Source organism: Protopterus annectens, chromosome 6.part1 (genome assembly GCF_019279795.1).
Source record: "Protopterus annectens isolate FY-2018-M chromosome 6.part1, PAN1.0, whole genome shotgun sequence".
Classification (NCBI taxonomy): Eukaryota; Metazoa; Chordata; order Ceratodontiformes; family Protopteridae; genus Protopterus; species Protopterus annectens.
Window position 1 is genome coordinate 69,013,652 of NC_056738.1, and position 16,673 is coordinate 69,030,324.

A 16,673-nucleotide genomic window follows, 5' to 3' on the forward strand; every position below is an offset into this window, starting at 1 on the left:
ATCACAATGGTAGAATTCCTCTCTAAATTGTGTCTGAACAGATGAACCAGGCAAGGGTGTTCTCTTTCCTCTTTGTTATATTTAAAACCACTGGAAAAGAAAATAAGGGACTCAGAAATTCAAGGATATAATTTCATACTCTGGAAGAGGTTCCCCATCCATGTAAAAAAGTGTCCATACCTAACCCTATTTAACCCTAACCAAATGATGGGAAGTCATAAATTCACCCTGGTCTGGCCCCCATGTCTCTTATAGAAAGAAGCAGACAATAATGCCCAAACTAACATACCCCCATAACCTCTAGAAACTTCCTAACCAACATACTCCCTCCTAATAAATGCCCATGTTACATAGGGACACAACTGGGTTTGATTGCACTGCCAGGCTTACAAAGGCCCTGGTGGTTATTAGCCTAGTATATAACTATGTACTATGGCATTGTATTTAGTTTGCAGATGATATTATTTTGTATCTGATAACCCAGAAAAGGACATCTCAGTGTTATGGAACTTTCTGAGACAGTTCAGTTTTTTTTTTTTTTTGGGGGGGGGGGAATAAAATTAAGGAAAATAAAACAAAGCCTACAGCTGTAAACTATGTACCCACACAGGATTTGATTCAGTAACACCCATATTTTTTGGGACAATATAAAATCAGGCATTTAGGAACATGGGTTAAAAGGACACTGTTATGGCAGCTAAGGATATGTGGAATGAGACTAAACAAAATATATATAAAAAAACTGCGAAACTGGAACCTTTTGCCTATGGATATGGATAGCAAGATACACGCAGTGGAAATGTTTTTAGTCCCTTTAGTTTTACAAGCAGGCCAGGCACATTTTTATCAACCCAATGAGAATTTGTGAACAGTAATTAATAAAAGAGTTGAAGGATTTTATCTGAGAGGGGAAGAGGGCAAGAATCAAGTGGGATAAGTTGATGCCTCCAACAGAACAAGGAGGATTAAAATTGCCTGATTTGAAGGGATATTTTAGAGCTAAACTGTTAAGGCTCTTATACATAACATAAGGAAAAAGCTACAATTCAAAGTGGAAAGAGATGATGATGAAGCAAGAGGGACTTTAAGAAATAAGGAAAGAGTGGGATTTTAGATGCAGATCCTTAAGCAGAATAACAATCATACAGAATATTATATTTATAAACTTCTGCAAGTCTACAACCAAATCTTCCTCCCGGCCAGCTTCTGTACTCCTACTCTTTAGCCAAATATTGGAATGCTATACCTTTAGTCATTAGAACAACTCAGAATCCTGCCTGCTTCAAAACTTCTCTATATGAACACCTATCTTCCAACTGGAACTGTACTTGCACTAAGCCTCCTCAGAATATCTAGTTTTAATGATTTCTTTCTACTTTTATGCCATGCTTTCCAATAATTTCCTCTATGCTTGAATAACCTCAAAAATGTAGTAACTGTGGTTGCTATTTGTCTTGCCACTGGAGTGCTAACTGTGTTCTCACTTTGTAAGTCAATTACTTGTTAGTCGTATACTGCCTATGTATAAAATTCTTCTTTTATTATTGTACTAAGGAGCTTTTCTCGCCAAGCCTCCACTGAAAATGGGATCTGAAAGGCCAACTGGACTTTCCCAGTTAACAAACTGCAAATAAATAAATACATACATGCATACATACATACATACAAAAGTAAGTAAGTATACTGAGATCTAAGCCAACACATGAATGCAGAATGAAGATCATGCCAATGGGGGGGGGGGGGTGACTGCAGTTAGGGGTATACAGAATAGACAAGAGGGGGCTGGAATTTACTGGAGGAAGATGGCAAAGGAAGCCAGGTATTGGGAACAAATAATTAAAGAGAAAAAGATAATAGAATGGGAAGAGGCCAAGAAGACATTTGGATTGCAGGCTAGAAATCCTCTTTCCTATCAGGGATTGATATCACACTATATGTAAACAGAAAAGGATAGGGGAATCCTAAGTGAAAGACCTGCACTTGTTGAGTTTTTAGAATAATCTTGTACAGAAGCTGCTGTTAAAAAGGGATATTAGTAGGGCATATAAAATATTGCACGATAACTATAGGGATCAATCAGAGGAGGTCAGAAAAGACTGAGAGACAGATTAAATAAGCAATTCATAAAGGGAGACTGGAAGGACATATGTATGGCTTCAAAATAAGCAAAGTCTAGAAAATGTAGGACTTTTGCCTGGAAGCGTTTGCATACATACTTTTAGATCCCAAGTAGACTAAAAAGAATTTTTCCTTGGGTAGATGTCAAATATTAGAGGTGTAATGGGGAAGAAAGTGGTACCTGGGAGCAGACTTTAAAATTCCCTACAGAATGCAATGTCATGAATACTGGGCCAGCAAATTAGTGTAACTAAGGAAATTATTTTTTGAGCTAGGATACAGGATCTGAATTGCCAAGACAATTTACCTTCAGTTGGTCGACTAACATGTACATTGAGGTCCTGAAGGTAAACCACTCTACATTGAAAACCAAAACTTCAACTACCTAGTATGCATGCACTGAGGGAGAACCTTGATCCATGCAACTTTAAAACATTGTTTTCTGCAGGGGTCAAGCCCCACCTGTATTCCCCATACCCCCTGCTAATTATATATACTAACTCCTAGATTGCACATTCCCTGGGGGGAAGAGGGAATATTTCTCTACCTGGGGATTGTCAATCTCACACACTTGTTGACCAGCTGCATCATCAACCAAATTCAGTTGATTAAACAGATTTTCTGACCACACTCCCTGTTGACCTAACCAATGGAACCAGCCTAGACATAGTAAGGCCTTGTTAAAATTTAATTGTTGTGCCTGCCAAAAATGCAATTACTAAAAAATGGAAATCAAAATTTAAACCAACCATCCTTGAAGTACATACTGTAACAGAAACAAAAGAACAGGAGTAGGATTTTTAAAATAGGATAGGAGTAAATTACATAGAAAAAAAATAGAAATTGTGGGAATGATAAATGCAGAAAAATGTTTTGGAGGAGGAATGAGGGTTAAGAGAAAGCAGGAATTGAACAATTTATATAATGCTGCAATGATTATGTCATGTACAACAAGATATGTGATGTATAATGTTTGTAAAGGTGAACTTGTTAATATGGTTTGATTATTTTTATATAAATGTAAGTTTGCCTATGTCACAAGTGCTAATTCAATAAAGGTCTTTTTTTTTAAACAAAAATCTCATGCTGGAAAACATGATAGCCAGCTGAAATGTTATCAAAGGAAACAGTCCTGTAGAACATAGCTGGCAGCCTTAGGAGGTGTAGGACAGACTTAAATGGTGTTCTGGGATGTGGGAAACAGAAAAAAAAAATAATATATACGTATATATTTGCCATCTCAGTAGGTTGAGGAGCAAAATCCCTGTCTAACTTACCTGGCATCTGTAGCAGTCAGTATTCCTCTGGGATCAGTTATCTACCACTTACTTTTAAAAATCTTTACTTTGCTTACATCATAGCTTCAGATGATGCAAACCTCAATACAGATGTGGGGTTGGTAACGGGGGGGGGGGGGGGCATTCGCTATGCAAGCAGTGGAAATCTAAATATCATTTATCTGATGGACTTCCATTTGGAGAATTTCTTTCAATCTCAGTAAAGGCTTGCATGTTTAAATATATTGATTATATATATATATGTTTATATATATATATATATGTTTATATATATATATATATATATATATAAAGAGAGAGAAATACACACACAAATATATATACACACCACAAAAAGAAAGCAGTTTCTTGTATTTTTCACTATCATCCCATCTTGAACAACAGCAGGCCAAGAGTGGATCTGAAAACTAAAAAGTGGAAGAGGATTTGATTAAATTAATATAAAGTATTTTGACTCCCTTCACAAACATTGAGTACATTAAAACTTTAAAATCTTACAATTGAGTTATCGCTATGCCAAGATAGTAATCCATTATCATCCACATGTTCTGAGTAAACTTTGAAATGTACTTTAAAGTTGGTAATTTAAATGCCATAGCTCTCAACCATTTAGCTCAAGAATAAAAGACTAAAATGATGAAGGACAAAGGCCCTAAATCAGTGATGCTGCAAATATTTTTCTTATTCACTTATGGTGTTATTCATAGACAGTATGTGCAGTGCAGCAGGGCATGCATGCCATAGAATGGCATACAAAAGCCCTCCTCAAATCACAAAAGTTGTTACATATTAGGGTAAGACCTTGTACATAGTTCTGCTCTTCTGCACATTGACACTGCCACAATCATCGATTTCCCATACTAATGATCCCAATCATATCATAAATCATACAACATTGTTGCATATATTGCTCCCAAGAGAGTAAACTATGCGAGTCTGTACAAATGGTTAGTTTACCAGTTGTGGACAGAGCAATCGCCTCCCCTGCTAGTATGTTGCTCAGCAGACAGCACTGTCAAAGATAAAAAAAAACATAGTACTGTATGGCAGGGAAAAATGGAGTCCCCTATAGTGCTGGCATAACAGCTACCAAATAATAGCCTTGACCAAGCAAAGAAGCATCTAGTACCTCTTGGTACATTAGGCACTCCTGTGAGCTGTTCATAATGCCACATTGGTACTATATGCAACTGCAGTCCACTGCAATTCATATTTATGAAATGAAGTAGTCCCAGACAGTATAATGGACAAAGTACACAAGCTGTTGTCCACATCTGTTCACTGTCGCCATGAAGGTGAGCAGAATAATAGAAATTAATTAACCTGCATTTTCTGGAGAATAAGGAGTCTGAAAAGTACAGTTGTACAAGTTTAACAGTAGGTGTTTGAACAGATCACTGATGCAATACCCCAAGCTACATGGAATGCATCCTGCCAAGGATAAGATATCCAGCCAACATCCAAAGGTTGTGTGTGCCTTCCACACACTCATAAATCTAAGGAGGTATGAAGGCATGCCATTGAAGCAACTAGTCAGTCTCTGTCTTTGCTGCATCTTCAAGTGGTCAATTAGTTTGAGATATTGAGTAGATAAGTACCTTGTTATAGACTTTCTTTACTTATTTATCTGAAAACTGGTCTTTTTTTCCTCTCCTTCTGTCACTCTAACAACCAGACCAGTGCCTAATGTCTTTCGCTGGGTCTACCAGCATTCCAATCAACTCTAGGTCCAATACGTGAACTTGAGCTGCGGCCAGCGAGGATCTTAAGGATGACCTGGGGAGGTGGGTTATTGCTGTCCTTCTTCAAGCCACCGAGTTTTTTTTTTCACTTTTTAACCAACTCTGTTTCTCCCTTCAACTCCCTCCCTTCTGGATCTCATAGTTACATCAGAGGGATGGACGTGTGATGAAGATATGTGGCATTTTGCCTCAGCTCTGCAGCACCATAGTCAAGTGTCAGAAATACAACATTTTAGGAAGAGTTCATTCAATGCAAAAAAACAGAAGCAACTACTGTAGGTAAAAACTCCTGTCCCAGAGCAGTGCCTGGCAGCATTATGAATTATGCCTATAATAAGGGATTAGAGTCACACAGCATTAACAGTTATTGAATAAACAAGCTACTAATATTGAGTGACTGTTTGCTCTGTGAATTTTTGTGTACCATACCAAGTAAAGAAAACCATCACTCATTGCACAATGAACCCCTAAATGGCAGTACAGAATGATGCAACAAAACTCTCAACAATACATCATGATTTCAATTATTTGCAGTCATCTAAATAGATGACAATTCTGTATAGCATATACTTAGATTTATAGGTTCATAGGTTGGTACTGGGCTATCTGCCCGAAGGCATATTTTAGCCCAGCCACGTTGTGCGGTATTCACCGCCCCTTTAGTAGTTCCCTAGACTTCACTTACTGCTATGGTATTTGACCAATTCTTAACCACTTCTTTGGAGTGCATGTGTAAATCTTGTTTTTCTTTCCATTTTGCATGTCTGATTTCTTCCTCTCTAGTCAAACTGTTGAGACTTCCTTGAATCCTCTCCCATTCAGCTTTAGGTAACACAGTAACCTGGCGAAGATCTGTTCCACCGTGAAAGAAAATTCCTACAGGGCCTTTTGAATCTCCAAAAGACTTTTCTACTAAAACTGTAAAAGAAAAAAAAAATCAAGCATCAATATCAGAAAGTATAAATACAAGATGCAAAGCAATTTGTTTATTTTTCTGGAAAAATTTTGAGAAATTCATTCTAGGACATTATAGATTCATAGATTAGTACTAGGCTAACTGCCCTTGCGAGCCATTTTAAGCCTAGACAATTATCCCTTGTGAGACTCAAACCCTGTACCTTGTGTACAGACAAACACCTCAACCATTAGGCCACCCTCCCAACCCTACAAGTTATAGGTACACATTGTTCAGCAAAGTTATTTATAGTCTATATTTAATATGTTAGATTTTATAAATTAGATATTACTTCTTCAAAATGATTACTATAGGGACATCCTACTAAATACTAAGTATATCACCAAACTTCCCACTGTGTTAGCATGTGCCACTGTGCTAGCATGTGTGTATTTTATTTCCTTTAATTACCTATTTCACATTCCCTATACATTGATTGGAATTCTTGAACCATTATATGTATGTTTTTCATTGTAATTTGGTCTAGGAAACAGACCACTTAGCCCCGTACCAAATGAAAGACTGAATGAATTAATGAATAAACAAATAAAACTGGTTATGACTATGTGGCAACAATTTTGCACATGTTAAAAAAATATATGTCAGGCTCACACAGTAAAATGTTTAAATGTTTAAAACTGAAATTGCTGATAAATACAACTGTTTCCAATTTTCTAATAGCCTCCACCCCCCAGTTTAAGCAATGTTGGAGGTTGAAGCATAGCCATACTAAGTGAAATATCTCAGCAAAACTTTCCAAAAACTCATACCTGAGTTTTATGCATACAATACTTCTACAATGACTCACTGAGTTACAACTTGGACATGAGCCAACTCAATGATTATAAGTGGTAGGGAACTCAACACACACAAAAAATAAAATAAAATATGAGTGTTTTTGCAAGGGGGGGGGCAAATCTCCCCTGCAGCCCCTTGTGGGCCACAAGGCCCTCACATCCTGAAACTAACATATACCAACTCCACAGTCGAACAAACAGAAAGGAAAAGGAAATTTCTCAAAATTAAGGCATCACCGTAACCATACACTTAGAAACTGCATTAGCAGTAATTTCCTATGGATTACTGAGACAAGATGCAGCATTGTTCAATTTGCACTCAACAAAATGTACGGAAACTACATGCAACTCAAGGAAAATATGCATTTTCTACATAGTGTGAGTAAGAGGCTAGGTGTTAAAACACAAATCAGAACAGGTGGCAACCCCAATGACCAGTAACCAGTAAATAGTTATCTCACTGTGAATGGTTTATTTTTTTTCTTTACTTTTCCACACAAAGTCTGCCTCAGTAAATGTACTTGTGTCTAACACCTAGCCAAATACTCATACTGATACAGTACTAGTTTCAGACTTGTGACCATCCTACAGCAGCCAAGAACAAGACAATAAATGTTCTAGTTTTTAGGCATTTTCTGCATTCTGTTCCTAAGTCTGGGCTGCTGCATGCAGACTCTGATCTGGAAAATCATTTTAAACAAATAGACATCATCAGACAATGCTACATTTTCAGACTTGCATCCTTTTTAGTCAATGCATCCATCCTGTTAAAGAACAAGACAGCCAATGTATTTTTGCAAGCTTTTTTGACCCTTACAAATTATGTCTTGTACATTTCATGCCATTGACTACAGCCAAGGCCAGTGTAAAATGTTCTCCTGTTTCAAACTCAGATCCTCCATAGTCCTGTCAGTGAATGATAGACTACTGCTGCAGGTTGACAGCTACTTTAATTGTTAAATGCCATAGTTTAATAGTTCATAACAGCTGCCAAATGCCATGGTTTGATAGTTCTTCAATAGTTAAACTGCAGCATTTCAGAGATAGGTTCATAGGTTCATAGGTTCATACTAGGCTATCTGCCCGAGGGCATTTACAAGCCTAGCCCATCGTTTTGTGGCTTACGCCACCCCTTTAGTATGGGGAACTATACCCATTATTTTGCTGTGCCTCTGTCGAGCAGTGACACTGAGGTAATCCCTGGGGTATATCTGCGATCTCCCATCCATTGGTCAAGATTTCTCTTGAACAAGGCCAGCGAGGTGCTCTGCCTCACATGTACCGGGATTTTGTTCCACAGCATAGGGAGTCTTTGGGTGATGAATCTATCCCTCCAGCACGCCCTATTAATAGCCGTGTCAAGGTTTAAGTCTCCGCCCTTGTGGCTCTGATGGATCTAGATTTTTGAGGTGAAGCATATTCATCAAATCTGGGTTTGACATGGCCTTGTATGTTAGGCAAAGGTCACCTCTGAGCAAGCGGTGCGACTGAATAGAGCTGGAGTTCTTTCAGTCGGGCAGCATAGGACAGATTTTTGAGACCCTTTATCCTTTTGGTGAGGAACTTTTGTGGCCTCTCCAGCTGCTGCAAGTGTCGGGTCAGATACATTCCGAATGGGGCATTGTACTCAATCATTGGTCTGATGAGTGATGAGTAAAGGGAGACTATGACCTCCCTTGATCTAGATGAGAATCCCTTCATGATAAGGTGGGCAATGTAGAAGGTCTTCCTAACTACTTTAGCTACATGGGTGTCGAATGACAGACTACTATCAACCTGGGTCCCCAGGTCCCTGATAACTTCTTCTGTGCTCAGTGGATTGCCACCTATTTGGTAGCTAGGTAACCTTGTTTTTCCCGAAGGGTATGACTATGCATTTTTGGCATTTAACTTTAGGCCGTGGCTCTGGCACCAGTTATCCGCTTCTGTGAGACCCTTCTGAAGGATATCTGTGTCAGATGTGTTTTCTACTATGGCCCAGTTTGCAGTCATCTGCAAACTTTGTCAGCCATAACCCTCCTGTGTTTGCTTGTACTTGGAAAAGTAGATGCCAAACAAGAGTGGGCCCAGGACTGAGCCCTGTGGGACACCACTTGTGACAGGCTTTGAGTCTGACATGGCGCCAGCAGCTCTGACCCTGTGGGTTCTGTCACTCAGCCAGTTTGCAACCCATCTTGTGATGTATGGGTTGACATTTAAGCTGATGAGTTTTTCAATGATACCCGAATGGGGTATTGTATCGAAAGCCTTAGCCAGATCGAGGTAGGCTGTATGGACTGCCTTTCGCTCATCAATGGCTTTGGTGACTGTTTCGAAAAAGTCAACCAAGTTTAAAAGGCATGATCTGCCTTTGACAAAGCCAAACTGGGTTGGATCCAAAGTCTGCAAATTCCCAATGTCTTTATTTATGAGGTCCATTATGATCCTCTCCATGGCTTTGCAGATAAGGCTTGTCAAGCTAATGGGCCGGTAATTTCCAGGGTCGGTGGAGGCACCGCCTTTGTGAAGTGGTACCACAGTTGCAGTGCGGCACTCCCTGGGTACGTATCCAGAGGTAAGACTTTGATTAAACAGCTGTCCTAGCTGTGGGTTTAATTCCTCATTGAGTTCATGGAGCACACAGCCGGGGACACCATCAGGTCCCATGGATGCTGTGTATTTTGCTTTGGAGAGAGCAGTTCGCACTTGGGCGCTGGAGATGCTTTGGGGGCTGCAATCGCTTGGTATAGATATCTCTCCTTTGGGGAGGGGAGAAGTTTGCACTGAACCTGTCAGCCAGTATGTTGGCAATGTCTGTAGGATCAGTAATCTTCACATCATTTTGAACTAGCTCTGAGCATATCTGGGAGTTTCCTCCCAGGTTTCTAACATAGCTAAAGAAGGCCTTATGATTGTCTTTTTGAGTCTTTAGCTATTTTTCTCTCGAAATTTGCTTTGGATGATTTTATGAGAGCTCTTAGTTTTTACTTATAGTGATCAAGGGTGTCTTACCTTTTAAGGATTTTGCTCTATCTTGTAGTAGCTTCCTCCTTTTGTTGTAGAGTTTGTTTATGGCTGGGGTCCACCAGACTGGACGCTTGCCTTTGGTACAAAGAGTCTTTGTTTTGCTTGGGATTGCTTTATCCATGCAGTCCTGCAGGTGCTGGTAGAAGGCATTTGTAAGTGATTCAGCGGCTTGAGTACTGTTTTCCACGCTCGGGGCCTTAAAGGAGACCACACTAGTCTTTAGAAGTGTGAAGTCGGCTTTTGAGAAGTTCTTTACTGTGGTCTTTTTATTTCAGGTGGGGTGGGATGAGGACCTCCAGCGAGATTAGTTTGTGGTCTGATCTCACCAGTGAGGGGTACACCTCCGGTGTTGAACATTGTGCTCCCATGTTCGTGATGATGAGATCAAGTATGTTATCTCCTCTTGTGGGGATGGTGACTAGTTGTTCCATGGCATTTGAGTTTATGAATTCCAGGAACTTTTGGGCTAGGGTGTTTGGGCTTGAGTAGTGTTCCCAGTCTATATTAGGGTAATTGAAGTCACCTAGTATGATGGTGTTTGGTGATACATTTATCCCTCTAGTGTTTTCAGGAAGGCCATGTGAGGTTCCTGAGTTTGTGAGGGTGACCTGTAACATGCTACAATTTGCAGAGCAGTCTTGCCTATGGTTAATTGCACCTGGATGGTCTCAGATGCATCGTGCGTTACACCAATCTTGAGGTGTGGGTGTCCTTGATGAATATGGATACCCTCCTTTCTTGGTATTGGCCAGATTTTGGGGCCGGAACGCAGGATATGAGGTAAAACCTGATAGCGCTGGGGTGCTCTCAGGAGCCTTGAACCAGGTTTCTGTCACAGCACAGACATCGATGTTCTCCATACTGAGAAGGGCCTCGAAAAGGTGCATTTTGAGATTTAGACTTCTGGCATTGAGCAGCATTACCCTTAGTTTTTTCCCTTTTTGTGTTCTAGGGTGGTAGGTTTAGAATTTGAGCCTTGCCTAAAAAGGCACTATGGGGTGGCAAGAGCCTTTGCCAATATCCGGAATCCCAGGGTGACAGGTGCAAGCCGCCCTTGCAAGCAGCGTGGCTTGTCCAGCATGTCATCCCAGGCAGACAGACACTGGATCCCCTTTGAATGACACCAGTGTTTAAGCCAATTGTTAAAGCTGATCATCTTATCTCTGTATTGTGGCATCATTCTTGGTGAAGGTAGGATACTGCTCAAGGTCAGGGTCATACCTGTCTGGGCTACATAATCAGAGAGCTCCTCAATGTCTCTTTTCATGTAGTCCAAGGAGGTACGCCTCAGGTCGCTTACACGAGGGTGGACAATGACTGAATCATATTTGTACCTGCTGTTGAGAGACCTGAGTGCTTGCGTTATGTGGCGGATTCTAGCGCCCGACAGGCAGCTTACTGTGACCTTCTCCTTACTCAGTCTGGTGAGCGGGACGCCAGTGTGTCTGACTATGGAGTCACCAATGACTAGTGTGTCTGGCATTGTGTTTGGCCTTAAGGGCTGTGACTGTTTGACACTCTGACTGTGAGGTCTATGTGTTGCAGGTGTTGTGTTCTGAGGTGGTGGTTGTTTGGGTGTCTGCTTTGGTGGCCTCTGCTGTTTTGGTAGATTTTGATCAGAGCCTCCGAGTATGTCTTTGTGTGTTTATGTGTATGATTTGAGGTTGTAATGGTAATATGTGAGACTGGGTCTATAGTGTGTGTGGTAACCTTCTCCTCCTGACTGGTCTTGCCAGTCCTATGTTGAGAGAGCTCAGCCTCCAGTTTGGCCGTATAGTTGCATCTCTCGCATGTATTTGTGTTTTGTGGGAGGAGGAGAGGGTTGTTCAGGTACATGAGGCAATTGTAACATTGCCTCAATATTCCCAGGTTCACCAGCTGAGCAGGAGAGGACACTAGCAACTGATCCCTCGACATGCTAGAAGGAATAGACAAAAAACTTTAAAAAGATTCTGGGGACGTGGGTGACCGAGAAATGGGGGTTGCCTTTTGGGGTACTATCTATGACAAGAGTGCCGTATCAAGGTAATAAGTACTGTAGGAGCAAGTGCTACGTTTAACAGATAGAGAATAGTCTACTTGGAGTCAAGTAGAGATGATCTTTTAATTATAGGATACGCTGATTAGATCAGTAGTATAGTTCGAGGAAGGTAGTTTTAAGGAAAATTTGAAGAGTGGACTTTAGGTAGCCCGAATAGTTTAAACCTGCTTAACCGGGCGCTGCCCTAGTGTGCAACAGTAGCAACTCCGCTAAATCGGCTAAATCGCTAAAGCGTGCTTTATAGCAGGGGCTGGAAAAGACAGGAAATGACCCAAATTGGCCAACAAACCACAAGTCACTGCCCTAAACCACTCCTCTGAGGACAAATGAAGGAGTTATGGAAATGACCCCTAGTGGCCAATAAAACTACAGTTTCAAGTCAGTAACCACCTCTCCAGGCCGCAGGGAACCTGCTCAATGTTAGTCACTGCCACTGATAAACACAGAGACCCTACTTCAGCCCAAGCAAAATGGCCTCACAGAAACTTTCAAACAGTTCAGGAACAGCAAGCCTGTAACTGAACTTTTTTAACTCTCAGAAAAGTGGGAAAAAGCAAGATTTTTTTTTTGTTTTTGTTTTTACAGAGATAGCAGAGGTTCACAAGTAATATCAAGTTATAACAGTGCAGTAAATGACCCCACACAAGAGTGCTAGGTCAAGGACAGAAAATATGCAAGTTTTAAGAAAAAAACGATTTAAAATTAAGTGCAAACAGGAAATTCAGCAAACAGCTTTTGGTTGTGCTCTAAATACAGCTACTAATACAGAAATCAAGTTTAACAAGCCAGAAAATGCTCAAGCTAGGCAGCTATGCAGAAAAACTTAGCAAATAAACAGAGAAAAATACTTAAAATCTCAAAAGTGGCTCCTTCTTCTCTCAGCGTTTTTCCTCTTGGAGGGTGCTTCACCAACAGCCAACAAGCCTGAAAAGACGCTCAAACCACGAGGCAACTAGGTTTTAAGAGAGGAAGATGAAGGAGTTATGGAAATGACCCCTAGTGGCCAATAAAACTACAGTTTCAAGTCAGTAACCACCTCTCCGGGGCAGGGAAGCTGCTCAATGTTAGTCACTGCCACTGATAAACACAGAGACCCTCCTTCAGCCCAAGCAAAATGGCCTCACAGAAACTTTCAAACAGTTCAGGAACAGCAAGCCTGTAACTGAACTTTTAACTCTCAGAAAAGTGGGAAAAAGCAAGATTTTTTTTTTTGTTTTGTTTTTACAGAGATAGCAGAGGTTCACAAGTAATATCAAGTTATAACAGTGCAGTAAATGACCCCACACAAGAGTGCTAGGTCAAGGACAGAAAATATGCAAGTTTTAAGAAAAAACGATTTAAAATTAAGTGCAAACAGGAAATTCAGCAAACAGCTTTTGGTTGTGCTCTAAATACAGCTACTAATACAGAAATCAAGTTTAACAAGCCAGAAAATGCTCAAGCTAGGCAGCTATGCAGAAAAACTTAGCAAATAAACAGAGAAAAATACTTAAAATCTCAAAAGTGGCTCCTTCTTCTCTCAGCGTTTTTCCTCTTGGAGGGTGCTTCACCAACAGCCAACAAGCCTGAAAAGACGCTCAAACCACGAGGCAACTAGGTTTTAAGAGAGGAAGATGAAGGAGTTATGGAAATGACCCCTAGTGGCCAATAAAACTACAGTTTCAAGTCAGTAACCACCTCTCCGGGGCAGGGAAGCTGCTCAATGTTAGTCACTGCCACTGATAAACACAGAGACCCTCCTTCAGCCCAAGCAAAATGGCCTCACAGAAACTTTCAAACAGTTCAGGAACAGCAAGCCTGTAACTGAACTTTTAACTCTCAGAAAAGTGGGAAAAAGCAAGATTTTTTTTTTTTTGTTTTGTTTTTACAGAGATAGCAGAGGTTCACAAGTAATATCAAGTTATAACAGTGCAGTAAATGACCCCACACAAGAGTGCTAGGTCAAGGACAGAAAATATGCAAGTTTTAAGAAAAACGATTTAAAATTAAGTGCAAACAGGAAATTCAGCAAACAGCTTTTGGTTGTGCTCTAAATACAGCTACTAATACAGAAATCAAGTTTAACAAGCCAGAAAATGCTCAAGCTAGGCAGCTATGCAGAAAAACTTAGCAAATAAACAGAGAAAAATACTTAAAATCTCAAAAGTGGCTCCTTCTTCTCTCAGCGTTTTTCCTCTTGGAGGGTGCTTCACCAACAGCCAACAAGCCTGAAAAGACGCTCAAACCACGAGGCAACTAGGTTTTAAGAGAGGAAGATGAAGGAGTTATGGAAATGACCCCTAGTGGCCAATAAAACTACAGTTTCAAGTCAGTAACCACCTCTCCGGGAAGCAGGGAAGCTGCTCAATGTTAGTCACTGCCACTGATAAACACAGAGACCCTCCTTCAGCCCAAGCAAAAATGGCCTCACAGAAACTTTCAAACAGTTCAGGAACAGCAAGCCTGTAACTGAACTTTTTTAACTCTCAGAAAAGTGGGAAAAAAGCAAGATTTTTTTTTTGTTTTTGTTTTTACAGAGATAGCAGAGGTTCACAAGTAATATCAAGTTATAACAGTGCAGTAAATGACCCCACACAAGAGTGCTAGGTCAAGGACAGAAAATATGCAAGTTTTAAGAAAAAAACGATTTAAAATTAAGTGCAAACAGGAAATTCAGCAAACAGCTTTTGGTTGTGCTCTAAATACAGCTACTAATACAGAAATCAAGTTTAACAAGCCAGAAAATGCTCAAGCTAGGCAGCTATGCAGAAAAACTTAGCAAATAAACAGAGAAAAATACTTAAAATCTCAAAAGTGGCTCCCTTCTTCTCTCAGCGTTTTTTCCTCTTGGAGGGTGCTTCACCAACAGCCAACAAGCCTGAAAAGACGCTCAAACCACGAGGCAACTAGGTTTTAAGAGAGGAAGATGAAGGAGTTATGGAAATGACCCCTAGTGGCCAATAAAACTACAGTTTCAAGTCAGTAACCACCTCTCCGGGGGGCAGGGAAGCTGCTCAATGTTAGTCACTGCCACTGATAAACACAGAGACCCTCCTTCAGCCCAAGCAAAAATGGCCTCACAGAAACTTTCAAACAGTTCAGGAACAGCAAGCCTGTAACTGAACTTTTTTAACTCTCAGAAAAGTGGGAAAAAAATAAAATAAGACTAGCATCAGCACTGCCCAGCAACATGCAAATCAAACTTTCTTTTTAATTTTCTATTTCACATTGCTATAAAAGGCAATGTAAAATGTCACAGCTCCATTAAACCCTGGACTACCCCAAGCAACACCTCTGGTTGAATTATAGCTCTGGTATAGTCCTTATTACTACAGAACTGTATTAGGTTGTCATCTTGTTACATTTTATAAAATCCAAAACAGCATATCACAGCTCCAAATCACACAAAAAATAGTATGGCACCTGATGCTGCTTTTGAGAATTGTTTTAAAATACTATGCTTAAACTACAATACAAAATATCACAGCTGCACTCAGATCACCCCCCCCTCTCCAGCAGGTAGAGTTTGGGTATTTCAAAAGAGCGAAATATGCTATGTTGTTGAAGTATCTGCTTCTTCTGATAAAACTACAAAAGAGGATGCCACAGATTTATTCAGCAGTGTACTACAAAGTCAAATGCTGCTTTCTGGAATTATAGTAAAACACAAAACACACACACTCTCAAAAATTCACATACACAAACACACACATGCAAAGATCCAACACAATCTCACAGAAAGTCATATACATCACTAGCACACAGAAACAAATTCATACTCCCTCCCACATGCACACACCATTATCTAACACTAATTAAAAGTACAGCACATGAAATATTGCACTAAAAACAAGGAAGTAGACTAGTTTTCAAAAAATAAAATGAAACAAAATCATCCCTCAAGATGAAAAAGCCTAGAGTAAATGAATAAAAAAATAAACCATTCCGGTATAGAGACAGCCCTCTGCCTGTGAGCCTCACAACACCCCTGCACTGTTCATTATTTTGCTATAAATACACACACACGTGTGTGTGTCTGTCTGTGTGTGTGTGTGTGTGTATATATATATATATATATATATATATATATATATGTATATATATATATATATATATACACACACATATATATATATATATATATATATATATACACACACACACACACACACACACACACACACACACACACACACACACACACACACACAAGAGTATCAATAACCAATCAACAAGCTGTGTGTGTGTGTGTATATTTTATATATTTACACATACACACATATATACATATGTGTATTTACATGTATGTGTCTTTGTGGGTTATGTTTATTTGATTGTCAGTTCACTTTATCAACAAAGAAAAAGGGTAGTTCATTTAATCTAAAACTCATTTGATCCACACTCATTACACTGAAAAGTGTGAAACGGTATAGAAAATGACTTCTGGTTTAATTTTGGAGGATTGGAATTACAATGCAAATAAGTGTTGATCAATATTTTTACCATGATAATTCCCTTTGTTATGTTGTTCCACCATGTCTAGAAGTTTAAGTATGTGTGCCAGCAGTGATTAAGTGTGTAAGGAGCATACTTTTTTCAAAGTGGCTGTGCAAGTATGGATATATTTATGTTTGGAGGTGTGGGGGACAAAGCCCCTCCCATAGTGGGGGGTGCAGTGGGGCTTGCCCATTACAAAAAGCTTTAGGAGGTATATTTAGTGTGTACAGAATTGTCAAC

At 39.9% G+C, this 16,673-nt stretch overlaps 1 protein-coding gene across 2 annotated transcripts in view; it reads right to left on the minus strand.

Annotated features, from left to right (window-relative positions):
• Positions 1-16,673, minus strand: part of CFAP210 (cilia and flagella associated protein 210) — a 570,861-nt gene that overhangs the window by 545,363 nt on the left and 8,825 nt on the right. The window contains exon 2 of one of the 2 annotated variants that reach the window (XM_044075493.1): positions 5,844-6,076. The exons of the other annotated variant lie outside the window; for it this stretch is intronic. Within the exon in view, the coding sequence (XP_043931428.1) occupies positions 5,844-6,076 (233 nt within the window). The remainder of the gene's footprint in view (positions 1-5,843; positions 6,077-16,673) is intronic. 2 annotated transcript variants of the gene reach the window in all.